The following is a 22543-nucleotide window of genomic DNA, read 5'->3' as shown; positions in this document are numbered from 1 at the left end:
CTTTTGTTTTTATTTTAGTGAAGTCATCAACATAGACACAGAACTTGCAAAGTAGGCATGATCCGTAACTTTTACTTAATTCCTCATAAATGGTCACAGGAGGCAATGTTTTGGCCACAAGGGGCCTTTCTTCAGCCAAACAATCTTTGTTTGGCACGAGAAACGCCCCATAAGACCAAATCATTGTTGCTCCTAATTTTTTTATGAGGGATTGAATACTATCTGTTTCATCTGAAACTCTGATAACTTGAATCTTGCTTTTTTTGTTCTCTGTACTAGTTTACTAATTTTATTGGTTAAAAGCAGCCAAATTTTGACCGGAACAACGGAACCATATATTTTTCTACAACTGAATATGTATAGTATTTCTTAGAAAATCCTAAAAACCGCCAGCACCTAGTAAAACAGAGACAGCAAACAGCCCAGGCCGTGTAAAATAAGCACTATGTGAAAGTGTGTCTCGTGTGTCACAGTGAATTTTTTCCCACCCATCACCTTTTCTTGTCTGATTAGATATCTGTGCTCGTTGTGGATTCCTGAACAAACTACCAGAAGCTTTTATTAGGCTCATTAGCATAACTTGAGAAGTGATAACATTTGATTTTGTGACTCCTGCATTGGCGCTCCAGCCCCGCGCTGATGTAATGCCACTGATTGGCCCTTTCCATTGCTCACACATTTCCATGCACAATGAAAGCGTACGGTTTGTTGTGCTGGAGGATGGTGATGCTGGATTGTAAAGGAAGTGACAGGGGTGCTCACACAAGCCATTTACAGCATGCATCTAGGGTCTTAATTTTAGGGTGTGTTAGTGTTTGTGCAGAAGCAAATGAAGCAAAAGAAACAAAAGCATTTTCCTTCTCGCTGTCTTGATCAGAACAAATCTGATCAGTGAGACATGCGCTCCGTCAGGCACCATCTCATAAAGAGAGCTGCAAACTAAGTCAGTCAGCTGGAATCCATGATCTAGTTTATATGTACAGGCTTACAGGATTGTCACCATTAGGTTATTGAAGCTGTGATACCACCTTTTCTCAATAACACAGTAGGGACACACAGGCAGAGGGAAGACTTGATTACAATATGAGTCAGTGGACTTTATTCACTACAATAGGTCACATATGACTAGAGATGTCACAGGATGCTGGGTACAACACTTGAGTCACTTTGCTCTGAATATAAATAATTTGCACTTAAATGCCACCCTGTCCTCCAGATGAGTGCTAGGTTTACCATTTTGCATTTGCTTGTATACTGGCTTCCACAAGATTACTACTAACGAGCCTTTTTTCTTTGGAAGAAATAGGAAATGACTGTATGAACTTAAGTGACTTATCAATACATCATCAGATGCTTCAAACCACAGTTCAGTATCACAGGAACTGCTTTATCTCTGTGTTTATTAGGCAACACACCATTAACCAACATCAGCATATGCATCTCTGCATTCATCTCCATTGCCAGCTGTCTCCCACACATGTGAACAAGATAATTTTGACTCTTTGCTGCCAGAGCTGCTAGTTGTCATTTCATAGCAGACACAATGCAAACATGAATTCAATAGGCATTCTCATAATTTACATGGGCATTTCTGACATTTCTGAGTAAAATAAATTTTAACTAATTCCTAAGTTTCTACTTCATGGTGCTCCATACGGTATTCCATACAAATGATAATATATCATTGAAATGTATATAATAATAGTGTCCTACAGCCAGTTACATACACTGAAAATACTATTGTGTTTGAAACATTGAAGGAGTTATCCAGGAATAGAAAAACAGAGCTAATCTCTTTCAAAAACCGCTCCCTGTCTGCCTCTAGGTTGGGTGTGGTTATGCAGCTCAGTTCTATTGAAGTGAATAGAGCCAAGTTTTAATACCACGCACAACATGGACAGACATAGAGCTGTTTTTCTATTTCTGGATAACCCCTTAAGGACCAAGGACGTATGAGTACGTCCTTGGTCTCGCTCCCGTGATATAACGCGGGGTCCCACGGTGACCCCGCATCATATCACGGCGGGCCTGGCGTCATAGTGAAGCCGGGACCTGCCACTAATAGCGCACAGCACTGATCGCGGTGCCGCGCGCACAAAGCTGAGTCACGCGGCTAAAAGTGAAAGTAAAAAGTGCCGTTTAGCTCAGGGAGCTGTTCGGGATCGCCGCGGTGAAATCGCAGCATCCCGAACAGCTGTACTACAGGAGGAAGGTCTCTTACCTTCCTTCCTGCAGTCCAATCGCCGAGCTGAGATCCAGGCTTGAGCAATCAATCGCCGAAAACCATGATCAATGCATCCCTATGGAGATGCATTGAACACTGTTAAAGGGGTACTCCGGTGCTTACACATCTTATCCCCTATCCAAAGGGGGCGGGGTCGTGACGTCACACACCGCCGACCCTGCGGTCGAGCGTAATCAGACCCGGAGCGAACACGCTCCGGGGACCGTTTACAAACGGGGTGCCGAGTGCATGATCACGGGCATCCCCAGCTGCAGGACTCCCGCGATCAGGCATCTTATGCCCTATCCTTTGGATAGGGGATAAGATGTGTAAGCACCGGAGTACCCCTTTAAAGATCAGTAAATGCAATGTTGCAAAAGAAAAGTGTAAAAAAATCATTAAACCTTTGAATTATCCCTTCCCCTAATAAAAGTTTGAATCACCTGGCATTTCCAATAATAAAAAAAAAACTGTGTAAATAAAAACTAAAATAAACATATGTGGTATCGCCGCATGCGGAAATGTCCGAATTAAAAAAATATACCGCTAATTAAACGACACGGTCAATGGCATACGCGCAAAAAAATTCCAAAGTCCAAAGTAGCGTATTTTTGGTAACTTTTTATATCATGAAAAGATTAATAAAAAGCGATCAAAAAGTCAGATCAATGCAAAAATGGTAACGACAAAAACTTCAGATCACGGTGCAAAAAATGAACCCTCATAGCGCCCTGAACACGGAAAAATAAAAAAGTTATAGAGGTCAGAAGATGACAATTTTAAACGTATATGTAACGCTGAGCGCTCCGTCCCCTGCTCCTGGACCGGAGCGCTCACTGCGTTTGTCCCCGCAGAGTGCTCCAGTCTCACTGCGTTTGTCCCCGCAGAGTGCTCCAGTCAGACTCACTGACCGGGGACACTCTGTTTCTGTCACTGGTGGGGACGTGGTCCTCGCTGCGGGATGTCCCCGCCCGCGGCCCATCCTCTCTTACCGGCACCCGCTCCGGCTCTCTCCTCTGCTCCCCTGTCACGTGGTTCCCGGCGCGCGCGTCCCTGCACTATAGGGCGCGCGCACGACGGCTGTGTAACATTTAAAGGGCCAGTGCACCATTGATTGGTGCCTGGTCCAATCCAATATTAAGCTGCTCCTATAAATGTACCCTGCCCCTTCCTGCCCTTGCCGGATCTTTGTTGCCTCAGTGCCCTAGAGAAAGCGTTTATTGTGTATTCCTTGCCTGTTGCCGAACCCGTTGCTAACGACTACCGCCTCTGAACCACTGCTGCCTGCCCTGACATTTTGCTACGTCTGACTACGCATCTTCCTGTCCCTTCTGTACTACGCCTGTCTCAGCAGTCAGTGAGGTTGAGCCGCTACCGGAGGACACGACCTGGTAGTTACCGCCGCAGCAAGACCATCCCGCTTTGCGGTGGGCTCTGGTGAATACCAGTAACTACTTACAACTGATCCTCCAGTACGGTCCACGTCATTCCCTCACTGACACAGAGGATCCACTACCAGTACCGCTTCCTGGTACCAGTCCGGATCCTTACAGTATAAATTTTCCTGCATGTAGTTATGATTTTTTTCTGAATACAAAATCAAACCTATACAAGTAGGGTATCATTTTAACGTATGGACCTAGATAATAAAGATAAGGTGTCATTTTTACCGAAAAATGTACTACGTAGAAACGGAAGCTCCCAAAAGTTACAAAATGGCTGTATTTTTTTAATTTTGTCGCACAATGATTTTTTTTCCCGTTTCGCCGTAGATTTTTGGGTAAAATGACTGATATCATTACAAAGTAGAATTGGTGGCGCAAAAAAATAAGCCATAATACAGATTTTTAGGTGCAACATTTAAAGAGTTATGATTCTTTAAAGGTAAGGAGGAAAAAACGAAAGAGCAGAAACCGAAAGATGCCCGGTCCTTAAGGGGTTAATAGGATTCTTTGAAACTGAAAAAAATGTGGCTGCTTTCTTCCAGAAACAGGACCACTGCTGTTCATAGGCTTTGTCTGGTGCTGCAGCTTGGCCCCATTCACTTGAAAATTCACATGCTTAACTTTAAGGAAAACTACCTCTTTATAGGCCACCACAGCAACTGGCGCAGAAACACCCTATAGACCATTTTCATTGTAAAAGACCAACCTCTTATGTTAGTGACATGTATGCATGTACAAGGACAGAAGAAAATTGTTCTTTTATAGATTATCTTCATCACACTTAACAAGGATTATATATGTGTTTGTTTGTTTTTTAAAAGCTATATATTAAGAGCTTTCACACTTCTTTACAACAAATTAACATTTTAACATGATACCCCTTTAAAGGGGACCTGTCATCACTTTTTTTTTTTTTAACTGTCATTTTTATTAAAGAGTTTTGTCAAACAAAGAAAGGACAATTAGGATAATGCAAGTGTTTGCAAAATTCAAAATAGTACAGAAGGGGAAACCACAGAAAATAAAGCACTTAATATCACACAATATCCAGGCTCAAACCAAAATAAAAGGGACAAACAGAAACGGACAAATCCGTCCTATACCTGTAATCACTTTCATGCCGCTTGAGCCATATGCCATTAGGGCAGTTCCTGGTGGCATCTTCCCACCTCACCAGCCTTGACTGACAGATCTCTCCATAAACCCAGGCAGGAAGAGATATATCAATCGAGACTGGTGGGGTGAGGAAAATCCACTAGGAACCACCCTGTTTACTTTAAAACAGCATGAAACCGATGACAGATTTCCTTTAAATGGGTTATCCAGCATAAGGTGATTTTAGTACGTACCTGGCAGACAGTAATGGACATGCTTAGGAAGGATCTGCGCTTGTCTTGGGGCTAAATGGCTATGTTGTGAGATTACCATAACTCTGTGGCTAGCTGTTTGTGAACTAGTATTTCATGTTTGACTTTTCTTTTTTTTACTACAAATCCCACAATTCCATCTTCCTCCCTCCCACACATCAGCCACCCCACCCATTGAAACATAAATGAGCTGCATCCATTCAAATCAGGGTGCTTACAGCTGTTGCATTAGTTGCAGATTGATCGCTCCACCCTTGAAGCAGACAGGCTCCCTGTCACCAGCTGACTAGTGAGTCAGGTCTCGGCCGCATTGCAAGCTGGGAAAAATGCGAGACAACAGTCATTTTGTATGCTGGTAAAAATAAATATTGGAGTGAAAATCACAGAAGAATTGTGAGAAAATTGTCACACACAGGTAAAGAGACTATATTACGAACTACACTAACTTTACAGCCCCCGTAGCATAGTCAAATAAAAAAAATCCTGGAATACCCCTTTAAATAATATATTCATATTTTTCTTATTAAACTTAAAAAGACTACAACTTCAGCAATAGGATAGGTTTCATGGTCAATTAGTTTAGCAGGTCAACGTACATAAAACGTCCCCTGACATTAGACACATAAAGAAAGAAAGAAAACACATGATGATGACCAGAAAATTTCACAGAGAAACAATGAAAAGCAAAAACAAAAGAAAAAAAAGGCATAGCACACCATACTCTGATAAAGACACAATGTTATCCGAGATTTTAAAGTCAAATTGGGAAATTTAAGCCGCACCCTAGTAATAGCAACTTTTTATTTGTAGAGTTTGTATAAAACCCACTCTTTAGTGGCTGAATCCCACCACCTAGACTGTTGTCAAGTATGTTATAATAGCGAAACCCACTGAACCACAAGTAGACATACCATTACAGAAGGAACTAAAGTACCATCAGCTTCAGTGTCAAGCACTTAAGGTATTTACCAGTTCTACTTAAAAGAAATTTTACTTAACAGAGATCACTATTGCTGGGTCAATGAAGGGTAACAAAGCTAACAGACAACATATGATGCATAGTTGAGTAGGTGATTTCTAAACAATTCATTTCTGGTACATACTTAATTTGCAATAAATGTTAAAGTCATGCTATGGCACTGTTTGACACCTTCTGTGAAACAGAAATGATCAGACTTTAGTTAGAACTTAAAGTCTGCAGTTACTCCCTTGTGAAGTCACAGGGGTTGGCATCACGTTACAAATGAATGTGGTAATGAAAGGCCTGGCCTGATCAGTTGTGCGCAATGAAATAACGTTCAAAGGGATATGCTAAAGTTTTATTTCCATCGAAAACGGTTATAGAATTACATACATCTCCATTTACACTCATATGCTTGGCAGATGTTTGATGAGCCTCTGATGTTTTTAAATTACCATATCAAATTCATAGATACATTTCTACTGCATACCCATTAAATATCCTGATATATTACAGTACCAGGAAAAAGTTTGGACACATGAGTTTTCTCTCTTTACCCATAGAGGTTTTTTTCTATAGCTTTACTATGGAAGGAGTTTTCTTATAATGATATGCAAAAATGGTATACTTTGCTTTGAGTAGATTCCTCAGAGTAGCCACTAGAGTTAAGCAAGCTTTTGAAAAGTTTGATTCAGAATGTTTCCAAACTGGCAATGCAATAACCAACAAAATTTGTGCATAACACTGCCTAAAATCTCTAGATCCCTGTATAACACTGCTAGGGTCACCTTTGAATGTATTCAAGTAGTTTTAAAGTGGTTTTAAAGCGGCATTTCAGAATAATATATATATTTTTTTTTAATTAAAGACAAGTAATACTAACCTACCCCAGTCCCCTGCAGCTCCCGTTCCAGGAACTTACAGTCCCCCACTGTTTATCTCTTTTCTTTGCTTTTGAGACAAGGGCCTGCCTACTCAGCCAATCCCTGCCCGAGATGGGACATAGCTGCAGATAGTTATTGGCTGAGCAGGCAGGTCCTGCTCTGACTTCTTGTCTCAGAGGCAGGGAGAAGAGTGGAGCAGCAGGAGACTGGAGCTACGAGGGGCTGAGTTAGGTAAGCATCACTTGTTTTTAATTTTTACAATATGCCCAGCAAAATATATGAAAAAAATATTACGCCGGAATACCCATTTAAGGCTAAGTTAATGTCCAAATTTACAACAACATGTGGTAACCCATGGTAACTAACAGCTTGTCTATTAACACACTGCATTTGCAGATTTTGTATGGTTTTTAACATTTAAGTATCCTTTTTTGTTGCCAGTTGTCTTCAGGTGTTAAAATGCACTTTGAGATTTCAGAAAATGTAATATCTTTTTCCAAGTGTTCCAAAAATTCTCCCTTTTTGGGGATAGCAACAGGTTTTGAGTCTATCAAGTGAAGACACAGTGTTTTTTTTTTTTTACATGTGTTCCAAAAATTTGCCCTTTTGGGAGTTTCAACAGGGCTGGTGTCCCAAAATGATGAAGAAAAATGCTGAAGAATTATGCCCCAACTGTGATCTTATTTACAACTAATGCCACAAAGGAACTTAATAATGCCCCTTGTGCCTCCGTATAATGGCCCTACTGTCCCCCCATACAATAATAATGCCCCCATGTGTTTCTGAAGTGTATTAATGTCCCCATGTGGCCCTAAGCAATAACATTGCACCATCTAACCCATATAGCATTAATTACCCCTGTGCCCTCAAGTATAAATAACGCCCCCTGTGCCACCAAACAGAAATATCCCTGTGTCCCATACAGTAATACTGTGCCTGTGCCTCCATAAAGTTATAATGCCTCCTGTGCCCCCATATAGGTATAATTCCCCTGTGCCCCATGCTCCCAGTGCCCCAAAATAGTAATATTGCCCTATTGTGACAATTGAGAAAAAAACTAAAACAAACAATAATAATACTCATGCAGTCCTAGAGCACCTCTTTCTCTCTTTAGTAGAAAGAAAACAAAAAAGAAGAGGATGGTGCCTCTTGGTGTGTAATTCAATATTGTACAATGTTAAAAGTGAGACTCTCACAGCAGTAATAATTCACAAGGTGGGCACCTTGGGTGCCTGCATATCCCCCTATTTCAGGGGCACATGGCACCCCTAACACTATTTCCAACATGCTCATTGATGGGAAACACCACCTCTAGACACATTATAAGAGAGAATACAGTGCCTCACTGGGGACACCATGAGGTTGTGCACCTAAGATATGCATGTATTCCATTTACAGAACAAAAACTTTAAGCATTTATACTGTGTCTATGCTTTTATTCTTTCATCCAAAACATTTAATAATAAACATTCTTTGTAAAAGTTCCAATTGCCAGAAATTATTTAGCGATGTGTCATGTTTTCCTTTCACTACCTTTAGATTTATAATATCATTGCGGATGTTTTCTGTCTCATACATTTGCCTTTGTCTGTCATCCCTGATTTATAGCTATTTTGTATACAAAATATTTTATACGTTCTTAAAAACATCCACTCCACATGGGTTAAAAAAAAAAAATACATAGCTCTTAAAAAATGAAGATGCTGAAATGTCAGCAATAAAATGTGTATTTAAGTTCCTTAGCAGACAGGTACCTATTGACATGGTGTGTAAGGAAAAAAACAGAGGATAGACTGGCTTGTCCTGCAGTCAGTAACCTTGGTTGAGGATGCAATGTCACCATGACCAGGCCATCATTCTAGCAGAGTTACAGCTCCTTATTTAAAAGGGAAACAAATACCAGTCAGCAAATGTCAAAGCAAGGACACTTCTCCCGCCTCACAGCTAAAGTTATCAGCTCTGGGGTTTAATATTGGACTCTTCTCTTTTATAACCACCCCTGAAGATTTATCTCCAAGAGCTGCTTCAGATTCCAGCAGTTCCCATGATCAAGATTTACACACAGAGAGAACAGTTCAATTTATCACCACTCCTGGGGTGCTTCACAATGTGTTTCAGACCCATATGGCTCGCCCGGATGCTTAATTCACAACTTGTTGTCCCCCAGAAATGGCTGCATAGTGCTTTTCTGCTTATGTGGCATAAATTCTGTCAATGCCCTTCCAGATCAGTGGACTTTATCGTCCTGCAAGAGCAGACTCTATAAATCAAAACAATTTAATCATTTCCTCCATTTTAATTTAAGCAAAAGAAAAAAAAAGGGCAAAAAAAGAAAAATTGTTTTTGCCGTAAACATCCAAAAGGTCCTCGGAAATGGGTGATAATTTCTCTTTTCCTTGGCTGTCACCACAAAGGCTGATGTGATAGTGAGTTATTAAGCTGGCTTCAGCTGGGGGAAGGTTGACCTAGAAATCACAGCAAGAAATCAGTAGGTGCAAATACTCTGCATCTAGAAGGATGGAGGGGGAAAAAAAAAGAGGATGGATTTATACAGCCAAGTCCAACACCTTATAAATCACCCAGCATAAGATCAAGGGAGGAAGAAAGATAAAAAAGGGGAACTTGTCCCTAAGATCTGAGATAGGAAGCGAAATATGCAAATCAGCCACTCTATTCCTGAAGTAATAAATTGCACTCCCATAAATTAGTGCACCGAAGATTCCTTATCAGACATCTAAGGAGAGGTATGCTTCTTTATTAGTATATGTAAAATGTCTCAGTATGTATTCCAATCTGTGTCTTGTCAAGAGACACTGGAAATTGTTATAATTACCTTTAAACAATATGGATATGAAATATGATTTTTTAAAGCATCCTGGTTTTCAAAAGCAAAGGCTTCTGGGACCAGCATTCATTTGGAATCATAGAAGAGGCAGAACCCAGCCAGACAATAATGATGGATTCTATTTATTAGCTTTTCTTATTATAGGGTAATGCATTAGAAAAGTAAATCGATAGAATACAATATCCAAAAAAGGACACACCTTTGTAGATTTAGCTTTCGAGGACACCATAAGAAATCAACTGCTGTAAAACTTGGAGAACAGCAAGGAGGAGACTCCGTTTTCACATTGTGAAAAGCAACATTCAGCTAATATTTAGATATAAACAAAAACATCTTGATAAACCCTGTGTTTCTTTGGATATTGTTACATGTATAAATTCATATGTGAATTTTATTTTTATTTTTTTGCAACAAATAATAATGAACATCTAAAGAAAAGCCTCAAAGCATCCCAGGCTTAAAAATATTATATCAACTGTCAAGTACTACAATATCTCACATAAGGGAGTACACCCCTCATATTTTTGGAAATATTTTATTATATCATTTGATGTGTCAACACTGAAGAAGTGACTTTCTGGTACTATGTGAAATAGTACAGTGCACAGACTGTATAACAGTCTTTAATGTTGTGTCCCCCTCAAAATAACTCTACACACAGTCATTATGGGGGAATACCGGTACTTAACAACATACCCCTAATCCACAGGGACTGGGGGGTTTTAGGGGCAACCTCTGGGACCCCCCCCCCCTGTGATCACTTTGCTCTGGCACCCTGACTCTCCCCATGCATGGTGTGACACAGAACTGCAGACCTATAAATGCAACCCTATGGGTGCCCCAGCGGTCAGTCCCCTCGTGATCACACACTTATCTCCAACCACATGGATCACAGGGCATGATTCCAGAAAACAGTGTCCTTAGTCTGCCTGCTTTCTGGGATGACAGTCCAATTTGAAGCAGTGTGCTGTGTATGGTCAAAGCTCTGGCAGGCTGACCCCCTACCCAACCTCTGTAGCAATGCTGGCAGCGCTCATACGTCTATTTCCCAAAGACAACCTCTGGGTATGATGATGAGCATGTGCACTCAACTTGGTCGACCATGGCGAGGCCTGTTCTAATATGAACCTGTCCTGAAAACCACTGTATGGCCTGGCCCACTGTGCTGCAGCTCAGTATCAGGGTCTTGGCAATCTTCTTAAAGCTTAGAACATCTTTATGTAGAGCAACAATTCTTTGTCATGCGGGGCCATGCTGAAATTCTAGTGACCAGTAGAGAATGTGAGAGCAATAACACCAAAGGCACCTGCTCCATATAACACTGGGGAGTGAAACTGGCTAATTGGGTATAATTTGGACATTTTCACCTAGGGGGTACTCACTTTTGTTGCCAAGGTTTAGACATATACAGGCTGTGCACTCACTACATTACATTCTAGCAGAGTGTTATTTCTTCAGCTTCACAAAATAAAATATTAACAAATACGTGAGGGGTGTACTCAATTATGTGAGACACTGTACTTGCCATGAAGGTGGCTTCTCAAAAATAAAACCCCATCTTTAACAGTAAGATAGGGATAGAGAGGAGAGGTGACACAAATGCTCAGAACAGACTGGAATTTTACCCTTTTGTTTGACATATTTTTGGCCTAAAAAGACTTCCCCCCCAGTTTTCCCCTCCATGATGCAGTTTTTGTGGTGTTTTCTTTTTCAAAAATAATGTGTATTACTATAGGCATTCGTCATTTGTCATTTTATACCTCATTACAAATCATGTAATAAAAAAGAGAAAAAGGCAAATCATACAAATCGTATAATTCTTTCATCATGTGACTCAAGGCTTTCTAAAGGGTGAAAAATGGCAAAAATAAAAATGCCATGTACTGTAGGCTAGGAGTTTCATTTTTAGCCCCAGCTAACATCTGTTATGGGGTGGCATTTTTAAACAAAAATGCTATGTCTGTTTTCAGCCTAAAGAAGCAACAATGAAATTCGCAGCACAATTCTTCAGCTACTGGACACTTTATAGGGGAAGATATTGCATACTAAACAGCTTTACATACAATTTGCTGGATGAACGTGCAGAAAGGGGAAGTAGAAGAATATAATGAACACTAATTGCAATGTTAACATTTCATGAGCTAAAACAATGACTTTACTCAATTATAATATCAGATGGCAGCTGCTAGAGACAGATGTTGGCAATACACATAACATAGAACACTGTGGGCACTGGACATCTAAAAGATGTCCGCTAATGTTCAAAACAATAAGAAACAGTGACCAATCACACTGTCATTATTCTACTCCATATTGCACTGCTTAGAGATTCTCACCAATACACCATTCAAAAATATGTAAAAATGTAATAAAAGCAGAAAAAATCACAATGAAATGCAGGTGGCCAAAGAAATCAAAATAAATCCCAATTTTTTTTTTTCAATATAAAAATGTTAAGAAACAACAACAAAAGGACCCCTTCATGATGATAATGTGGAGGTGTTCACTGGGGATCAAGAGGAGGCAATGCTACAGAATGGGTTCTTTAGATCTGTATATACAAAAGAAGATGTAGGAACAGATGCAAGCTGGGGCAATGCTGATCACACATCATGTAATCCACTAAACTGGCTTAAAGAGTACCTGTCATCAAACCATATTTTCTAAACTAACTCAGATTATATTCCCTAACTACTCCTAACACCCCTAAAAAAAAAAAAAATCTGAGATTTAAAAAGCTGTGTATCATACCTTTCTCCTTGCTCACATTGTGTGAGCTCCCGGCAGGAGAAGGTGGGCGTTCCCCTGCAGGTGTGATGTCACTGAAGCCTGCAAGAGCTGTGCCTTGCCATGCCCTGCATGCACTTCCTGAGTTTGGACTTCTGCAGGTCCGGGTGAAGACCAAATTAACTGTTTGGGAACAGAACAGAGCCACCTAGTGGCTGTTTTTTTCAATCACATTAAAAACATTTAAAGGTTGAGAACTATAACAGCAAGTAAATAGCAAAGTGTCTAATAATAACAACATAAGGAACAATATATTAAAAGCTTATTTTGGTGACAGGTATTCTTTAATGTAGATATAGTATAAGAAAAATTTAAATAAGTGTAAACAAAGTTCAAGATGGATTACACTCAAGAGTTCTCAGTAAACTTAGCTTAGTAATTTCTGTGCTTAATATTAAGAGATTCTCTGGTGTCTGGTATTGTGCCAAGGGGCTGGCTCATGACAAATGAGGCACCAAAACAGGCTCTAGGTCCTCCCCAGGTAACGACTGGTACACTTAGAGGGGTACTCCGGCGGAAAACTTTTTTTTTCTTTAACAAATTAAGGACCAAGTGTTCTTCTGTTTTTGCACTTTCATTTTTTTCTCCTTACCTTTTAAAAATTATAACACGTTAAATTTTGCACCTAAAAATCCATATGAGGGCTTATTTTTTGCACCACCAATTCTACTCTGTAATGACAACAGGCATTTTACCCAAAACTCTACAGTAAAACGGAAAAAAAAAACATTGTGCGACAAAATTGAAGAAAAAACAAAATTTTGTAAATTTTGGTGGCTTCCTTTTCTACGCCGTAAATTTTTCGGCAAAAAAGACTTTGGGGGAGATTTATCAAAACCTGTGCAAAGGAAAATATGCCCAGTTGCCCATAGCAACCAATCAGATTTCTTATTTCATTTAGCTAAGGCCTTGTTTAAAATGAAAGAAGCGATCTGATTCGTTGCTATGGGCAACTGGGCAACTTTTCCTCTGCAAAGGTTTTGATAAATCTCCCCCTTTATCTTTATTCCATACGAATAAAATGATACCCTACTTATATAGGTTGGATTTTGTCGTACTTTTGGAAAAAATCCTAACTACATGCAGGAAAATTAATACATTTAAAATTGTCCTCTTCTGACCCATATAACTTTTTTATTTTTCCGCCTACAGGGTGGTATAAGGGCAAATGTTTTGCGCCGTGATCTGAAGTTTTAAACGGTACCATTTTTGTTTTGATCGAACTTTTTGATCACATTTTATTCCTTTTTTATGGTATGAAAAGTGACCAAAATACCCAATTTTGGACTTTGGAATTTTTTTGCGCATAAGCCATTGACCATGCGGTTTAATTTACGATATATTTTTATAGTTCGGACATTTACCCACGCGGCGATATCATATATGTTTATTTTTATTATGTTTATATATTTTTTATATGAAAATTGGGAAAAGGGGGGTGATTAAAAATTTTAATAAGGAAGGAGTTAATGTGTGCGTTATTAAACTTTTTTTTAAACTTTTTCATTTTATACCCCTTTGTCCCCTTAGGGGACTTTTTTAGTCCCCTTAGGGGACTTTTAGGAGGAATCATTTGATTCCTCATACAGATCAATGGGATTACATACAATCCCATTCATCTGTGTGCTCCGCGCTCGAATGATAAATGTATCATTCATAGAGCCGGAGCCGACACGGAAGGAGAGGTAAGCCCTCAGGCTACTTCAGCAGTGGATCACCAACCTCCTCCCCCCCCCCCCCCCCCCCCACACACGTGATCCACCCCACTGGACCACCAGGGACTGAATACAGGCACCTTTGGACACCGCTGTCAACAGCGGCAATCTAAAGGGTTAATAGCCGGCCGTGGTGATCGCCGCATGTCGGCTATTAACGCCGGCCCCCAGCTACAGGAATCAGCTGGGGGCCGGCGGTATGACGCAGGCTCGAGTCAGGAGCCTGCGCCATACCCGGTTAAGGGCCATTGGACGTGTATACACGTCCATGGTCCTTAAGAGGTTAAATCAACTGGTGCCAAAAAGTTTAACTGATATGTAAATTACTTCTATTTAAAAATCTTAAACCTTCCAGCAGGGGAAGTTGTATAGTTATTTTCTGTCTGACCACAGTGCTCTCTGCTGCCACCTCTGTCCATGTCAGAAACTGTCCAGAGCAGGAACATACCAGAGCAGGAACATATCCCCATAGCAAACCTATCCTGCTCTGGACAGTTCCTGACATGGACATAGGTGTCAGCATAGAGCACTGTGGTCAGACTGAAAAGAATTACACAGCTTCCTCTAGAGCATACAGCAGGTGATTTTTTATAGAAGTAATTTACAAATCTGTTTAACTTTCTGGCAACAGTTGATTAGAAACAGTTTTTTCCACTGGAGTACCCCTTTAACGTCCATTGTGGAAAAATTATTTTTGGGGCTTAAAGCGATATACAGGAATACATAAAAGGTAATAGTGCTAAGTGATAGCCAACATCAGTTTTCTAAGGACAGAACTTGTCAAATTAAACAAATTTGCTTTAATGAAGATGTGAGCAGAAGCCTGGACCAAGGAGTGACTGTGGATGCCATGCTTTCAGATCTTGCAAAAGTGTCATAGTAGACTCCGGTACATAACATCTTATCTCCTAACCACAGGATCGGGAATAAGTGTCTGATCTCGATCTCCAGCCTGGTGCCCCAGCTCTCCTCATGCATAAAGCTGTGGTCAACACTCCCCCTCCATGCATCTCTATGGGAGAGCCGAAGATACACGAGCCCTGTATCTCCAGCTCTCCCACAGAGATGCATAGAGGGGGCATGTCGACCACGGCCGCTCCGATCAAAAGAAGAGCCAGTGTTCTGAACACAGAGATGCCCAGCAGGAGTTTGCGGGAGGTCCCAGCGGTCGGACCCCTCGCGATCAGACACTTATCCCCTATCCTGTGATGTTTTGTACCAGAATTCCCCTTAAAGGTCTTTAGGTTTAGAAAGTTTAGTTTGTAACTGGAATGAAAACTGGTTTAAGAACTATATCCAGTAAGTGGTGTTCAATCATTTCTACTGTGATTGGTTACCAGTTATTACTGTTATCCCTCACAGTTCAGTACTGGGCCTGATTTTGTTTAACTTATTTGAGATAGAAAATGGTATTAACAGCTCTGTTTCTATCTTAGCAGACAACACCAAGCTTTGTTGCACAGTATAGCATATTGAAGATGTGCATAAGTTACAAGTTGACTTGGACACACTGAGTGTTTGGGCATCCACTTAGCAAATGAGGTTTAATGTGGATAAATGTTAAGTTATGCATCTGGGTACTAATAACCTGCATGGGGGAGTAAAACTGGGGGAGTCACTAGTAGAGAAGGATCTGGGTGTACTTGTAGATCAGAACAGCAATAGATGTCAAGCAGCTGCTTCTAAGGTCAGTTGGATATTATCTTGTATCAAAAGAGGCATGAACTTGCAGGACAGGGACATAATACTACCGCTTTGTGAAGCATTGGTGCGGCCTCACCTGGAATATGCTGTTCACTTTTGGCACTAGATCATGAAAGGAACGTTATGAAGCTGAAAAGGGTACAGATTCACACAACTGAACTAATAAGGGGCATGGAACATCTTAGCTATGAGAAAAGATTAAAATAGTTTGATTTGTTTAGTCTTTAAAATAGACGTTTAACCCCTTAACCACTTAAGGACCGAGGGTTTTTCCATTTTCGTTTTTTCCTCCTTGCCTTTAAAAAATCATAACTCTTTCAATTTTGCACCTAAAAATCCATATGATGGCTTATTTTTTGCGCCACCAATTCTACTTTGTAATGTCAGTCATTTTGCCCAAAAATCTACAGCGAAATGGAAAAAAAAAATCACTGTGAGACAAAATTGAAAAAAAAAAAAAATGCTGTTTTGTAAATTTTGGGGGCTTCCGTTTCTCTGTAGTAAATTTTTTGGTAAATATGACATATTATCTTTATTCTGTAGGTCCATACGATTAAAATGATACCCTACTTATATAGGTTTGATTTTGTCGTACTTCTAGAAAAAAATCATAACTACATGAAAAATTTATACGTTTAAAATTGTCATCTTCTGACCCCTATAACTTTTTTATTTTTGCGCATAAGGGGCGGTATGAGGGCTCATTTTTTGCGCTGTGATCTGAAGTTTTTAGCATTGATAGGACTTATTGATCGCTTTTTATTCATTTTTTCATGATATAAAAAGTGACCAAAAATTCACTATTTTGGAATTTTTTTGCGCGTACGCCATTGACCGTGCGGCTTAATTAACGATATATGTTTATAATTCGGACATTTACGCACACGGCGATATCATATATGTTTATTTTTATTTACACTGTTTTTTTTTTTTATGGGAAAAGGGGGCGATTCAAACTTTTAATAGGGAAGGGGTTAAATGATATTTATTCACTTTTTTTTCCCACTTTTTTTTTTGCAATGTTATAGCTCCCATAGGGACCTATAACACTGCACACACTGATCTTTTACATTGATCACTGGTTTCTCATAGGAAACCAGTGATCGATGATTCTGCCGCTTGACTGCTGATGCCTGGATCTCAGGCACTGAGCAGTCATTCGGCGAGCGGACAGCGAGGAGGCAGGTAGGGACCCTCCTGCTGTCCTGTAAGCTGTTCGGGAATGCCGCGATTTCGCCGCGGCTATCCCGAACAGCCCACTGAGCTAACCAGCGTACTTTCACTTTAGACGCGGCGTTCAACTTTCAACGCAGCGTCTAAAGGGTTAATAGCGCGCCGCACCGCGATCAATGCCACGTGCTATTAGCCACGGGTCCCGGCCGTTGTTAGAGGCCGCGCCTGACCCGCTATGACGCCAGTACCTCATGTGTCCTTAAGGAGTTAAGGACACAGCTCATTTTGGCCTTAAAGGGGTATTCCAGGAAAAACTTTTTTATATATATCAACTGGCTCCAGAAAGTTAAACAGATTTGTAAATGACTTCTATTAAAAAATCTTAATCCTATCAGTACTTATGAGCTTCTGAAGTTAAGGTTGTTCTTTTCTGTCTAAGTAATCTCTGATGACATGTGTCTCGGGAACCGCCCAGTTTAGAAGCAAATTCCCATAGCAAACCTCTTCTAAATTGGGCGGTTCCCTAGACACGTGTCATCAGAGATTACTTAGACAGAAAAGAACAACCTAAACTTGAGAAGCTCATAAGTACTGAAATGATTAAGATTTTTTAATAGAAGTAATTTACAAATCTGTTTAACTTACTGGAGCCAGTTGATATATATAAAAAAAAAAAGTTTTTTCCTGGATAACCCCTTTAAGGACACAGCCAATTTTATTTTTGCATTTTCATTTTTCCTCCTCACCTTCAAAAAATCATAACTTTTTTATTTTTATCCACAGGAGAGCTTGTTTTTTGCACGACCAGTTGTCCTTTGTAATGACATCACTCATTTTACTATAAAATGTATGGTGCAACCAAAAAAAATTTATTTGTGTGGGATAATAAACAAAAAAAATGCAATTTTGAAGATTTTGTAAGGTTTCCTTTTCACGATTTACACTTTACGTAAAAATTACTTATTTTCTTCGTTCTGTGGGTCAATGCGATTAAAATGAAACCCGTGACTACATACTTTTTTTTTATTACTGTACCTCTTTAAAAAAAATCTCAAACTTTTTAATCAAATTAGTGTTTAAAATCCCTCTATTTTGACGGCCTATAATTTTCTAACTTGCGGCTGTTTGAGGGCGGCTGTTTGAGGGCTAACTTTTTTTGTGCCATAATCTGTACTTTTTATCAATACCACATTTGCATATATGAAACTTTTAAATCATTTTTCAAAATATTTTTGGGAATAAAATGTGACAAAAAAGCAGCAATTTTGGAGATTTTTTTTATATGTTTACGCCATTCACTGTACAGGATCATTAACATTATATTTTGATAGTTCGGACATTTACGCATGCGGCAATACCAAATATGGGAAAAAGGAACAATTTAAATTTTTATTGGGGGAGGGGATTTTTCATAATTTTTACCTTTTTTTAATTTTATTTTACTTTTTACCTTTTTTTTTTTTAACACTTTTTATGTCCCCATAGGGGACAATCTATAGGTGGTCTGGAGAAGCGCCGGGAGCGGTGCAAAATAGCTATTACCGTCATGGCTCCCGTTTAGTGCTGGTCTAATGCAATTTAACACCTACCTGGCGTACCTGCTGCTGTAATGACCTCCAAAATAAAGTCCGGACAAGAGAAAATCGTGAGTGCCCTCTGTTTTCTTTCTTGCTGTTTGGACTATCTATAGCAATCATTTGATTGCTAATACTGTTCAGTGCTATGCATAGGGTATAGCACTGATCAGTGTTATCAGCGATCTTCTGCTCTGGTCTGCTCAATCTCAGACCACAGCAGAAGACTCCTGGAGATGGGCAGGTGAGGGGACCTCCGGCAGCCATGCTGGATGATTGGATCCCAGCCACTATGGATGATTGGATCTGTATTGATCATAGCATCTGAGGGGTTAATGGCAGACATCAACGTGATCGCCGTTCCGGTGCTCACGTCATGTATAGGATGTGAATGTACATCCTGGTGTGTAAGTACAAGGGCATCAGGACATACATTTACGTCCTATGTCGTTAAGGGGTATATGATCACCCTATTAAAGAATCTGCATGGCCCATACAAAAAAAATGGGTAAAAACCTCTCAAAAGACAAGCGGGCACTACCTCTGCCTGGCAAAAAAAAGGTTTAGTCTCCAGGGGTGACAAGCCTTCTTTACTATAAGAACTGTGAATTTATGGTACAGTATACCTGAGGAGATACTCAGAGCAGGAACGATTGAAGGCTTCAAAAAATAGAGAATTTCACCCCTACTCTTCATCCACCCATACCCCTTCCTTTCACTCCTTGGTTGAACTTGATGGACATGTGTATTTTTACAACTGTGTAATACAATGAATCTGCATTTATTTGCCACATTACATCCAAACAAAAACAAGGAGCTTTTTCTGGGTAGTGGGTATTGGGCCATGGAAATTATTTTTATTTATTTATTCATTCATGTTGAGATGAGTTTTTAGATTCCTTTTGAGTGTCTGAATGGCAAAAGATTTGGTGGGATACTGAGTTCCAGAGTATGGGGTATGTACAGGACAAATCTTGAAAACGAAAATCTGAGAAGCAGACAAGAGGGACTAAAGGGGTAATGTTTCTCCTTGAAGAGTATTTCATAAAGTTGTGTGGAGAGTTATAAGTCATTCATGCTCCAATGGAAATTCTGGGAAGTAGGAAAGACAAAGTAGCTCACTGATGCCTTCTTTTTGCAGGTAGCTTTCAATTCAAGTCAGCGTTCGACTCCAATTAAAAGACTTAGAACATGGCTGTGGATTTAAGCCAAGCCAAAAAACTGTCCATAAGAAGAGGTTACTAATCTGTAGAAAGCTGTTTCAGAGTTTTTGCCCCTCATCCAGAGCAGAGTGTTGTCTTGCAAGGACTGGAGATTACATGCATGGAGGTTTTTTTTTTTGGATGTTGGAGCAGAGTTGTATGGAGGGGACAGGTTATTAACTGACTTGTGTGAGTTCCAATATGTTGAAGTTGAGTATTCACTTGGATATGGGTACTTGGAGGTGGTAAATGAATGAAGGTAGAAGAGGATTTACCAGATAGGAATACATTAGAGGATCATGTTTAACCCCTTAAGGACCAAGGGCGTAATGTTACGCCCTGGCGTTTTCCGATCCCTGCCACGCACCGGGCAGAGATCGGAACGGCATGCCTGCTTAAATCGTTCAGCAGGCATGCCGTGCAAATGCCGAGGGGGGTCCCGGGACCCCCACATGTCGGCGATCGCAGTAGAGCACTCGCGAATTCATGCAAGCGATCTGCTGCGATTCCGGTCATTCGGGTCACTTGTGACCCGATGACCCGGAAAAAGAAGGTGATCGGTGGTGTACAATACACCGCCAATCACCTCCAGTTGCTGGGGAGCGGTGACAGTACTGTCACCACCCCAGCAACGCTTCTATTGGCCGGGATCGTCCGGCCAATAGTAGTCCAGCAGAGCAGGGGTTAACGGTCCCCTCATGCAGCTCTGCGCGCTCGCTGAGTTCAGTCAGCGGGCAGAGCTACCACGAGAGGACCGGGACCCCCCCCCCTCTGCACGATCGGAGCCCCCTCAGGAGCCCCTAGATCAGGGAGAGCAGTATTCAGGGCAAGGTAGGCATTCTGTGTCCCCAAAAAGTAAAAAAAAAAATCCCCCCCCCTGGCCCCCTAATAGGTCCTCAAGGGTCCGCTGTCACCTGATCCGTGTGACTCCGGGCCCTATTAGGGGTTCAGGGTGCTGCGAGTGCCACCCATTTTTTTTTTGCCCGCAGCTTTTTTTTCTCCCTGTAAGTTTACACCAGGCACCACACACTACATACTTCCCTGCCCCCCCCCACACACACACACCCTCCCCCCCCGCCACCGCCCCACCCCCGCCACAGTAGAAAAAAGGCGATGGCCCGCCGGGCATTTTCAGCAGCGGAGGCTTATGCTTTTTTAGCCTCCGACTCCGAATCTGCCAGTGAGGACGAGGAAGATCCGACTTTTTTGTGTTCTTCCTCACCCTCCTCATCATCTAGTAGTGATGATGAGTCCCCTGTACGGCGGCGGAGACGCCGCCAGGCGAGGCCACGCACCCCCCATGAAAGAGACCCAGTGGAAGACACTAGGACAGGTGGCAATGCCACTCGTAATAGGAGTCCGGACCCCCAGACAACTGCACCGGAGCCCCCTTCCGATGACCCTGTCTGGAGCCCCCCAGAGGGTTATCAGCCACGGATTCCTGAGTTTGTTGGCAACTCAGGAATCCGGATTGACCATGCTGGATTCACTGATCTGGACTTTTTTAAGTTTCTTTTCAGTGACAGCCTGGTCAATCTAATGGTGGAGCAAACAAACTTGTATGCCCAGCAGTTCATTGCCCACCAACCAGATTCGCTCTTGGCCAGGTCCAATGAATGGCGCGCCATTGATGCAGCGGAAATGAGGAAATTTTTTGGCCTCACGCTGCATATGGGCCTGAACAAAAAACCAAGTGCTAGTCATTAGGGGACGTTCTCTACCAGACCCCGCTTTACAGTATGGTGATGAAACAGAGGCGGTACGAGGCGATTCGGAAATGCCTGCATTATGCAGATAATGTGGCATGTCCGCCCCGAGGTGTTCCCGCCTATGACCGGCTTTACAAAGTGAGGCCGGTCATCAATCACTTTGGGGCCATATTTTTGGAGGCCTACGAACCCCTCAGGGACTTCTCGGTAGATGAGTCTCTCATCAGTTTTAAGGGGAGACTCATCTTCCGCCAGTATATTCCCTCGAAGCGGGTGCGGTATGGCGTGAAACTCTACAAACTTTGTGAGAGTACCTCCGGGTACACTTGCAAGTTTAGAGTATATGAGGGACGAGATTCCCGTATTGAACTCCCAGAATGTCCCCCCACTCTGGGTGTTAGCGGGAAACACGTTTGGGACCTTGTGCACCCATTGCTGGATAAGGGTTTCCATGTGCGCGTGGATAACTTTTATACCAGCATCCCCCTGTTCAAATCCCTTTCCGCCAGATCCACGTCCGCTTGTGGGACCGTGCAGAAGAACCAGAGAGGCCTCCCTCTAAATTTGGTCAAGACGCCTATCCCCAAGGGTGAGTCCCGTGCCCTGACCAATGATAACCGGTTGTTGGTGAAGTATAAGGATAAGAGGGATGTCCTTATACTCACCACTATTCATGGGAATGGCAGCACCCCTGTCCCTGTGCGAGGTACCGAGGGACCGGCTCTGGACTACAATCGGTATATGGGGGGAGTTGATCTCTCAGATCTAGTCCTCAAGCCATACAACGCCATGCGGAAAACAAGGGCATGGTACAAAAAAGTTGCGGTCTACATGGTACAGGTTGCCATGTACAACGCTTTTGTACTATCCCAGTACGCTGGCAACACAGGGACATTCCTCCAGTACCAAGAAGAAGTCCTAAGGTTCCTGATCTTTGGCGACCGGGAAAGATG

General features: G+C 41.4%; 1 protein-coding gene across 1 annotated transcript in view; it reads right to left on the bottom strand.

Moving 5' to 3' along the window:
- Positions 1-18653, bottom strand: part of LOC130283185 (leucine-rich melanocyte differentiation-associated protein-like) — a 512903-nt gene extending 494250 nt beyond the window's left edge. The window contains exons 1-3 of the mRNA XM_056532387.1: positions 18648-18653; positions 9229-9346; positions 4773-4902 (exon numbers count right to left, since the gene is read on the bottom strand). Coding sequence (XP_056388362.1) covers positions 4773-4902; positions 9229-9346; positions 18648-18653 — 254 coding nt within the window. The remainder of the gene's footprint in view (positions 1-4772; positions 4903-9228; positions 9347-18647) is intronic.
- Between the last annotated feature and the right edge of the window lie 3890 nt (positions 18654-22543).

Source organism: Hyla sarda, chromosome 7 (assembly GCF_029499605.1).
Source record: "Hyla sarda isolate aHylSar1 chromosome 7, aHylSar1.hap1, whole genome shotgun sequence".
Classification (NCBI taxonomy): Eukaryota; Metazoa; Chordata; class Amphibia; order Anura; family Hylidae; genus Hyla; species Hyla sarda.
The sequence above is the reverse complement of the archived record's forward strand: the minus strand, read 5'-3'. Positions and strand labels throughout refer to the sequence as shown.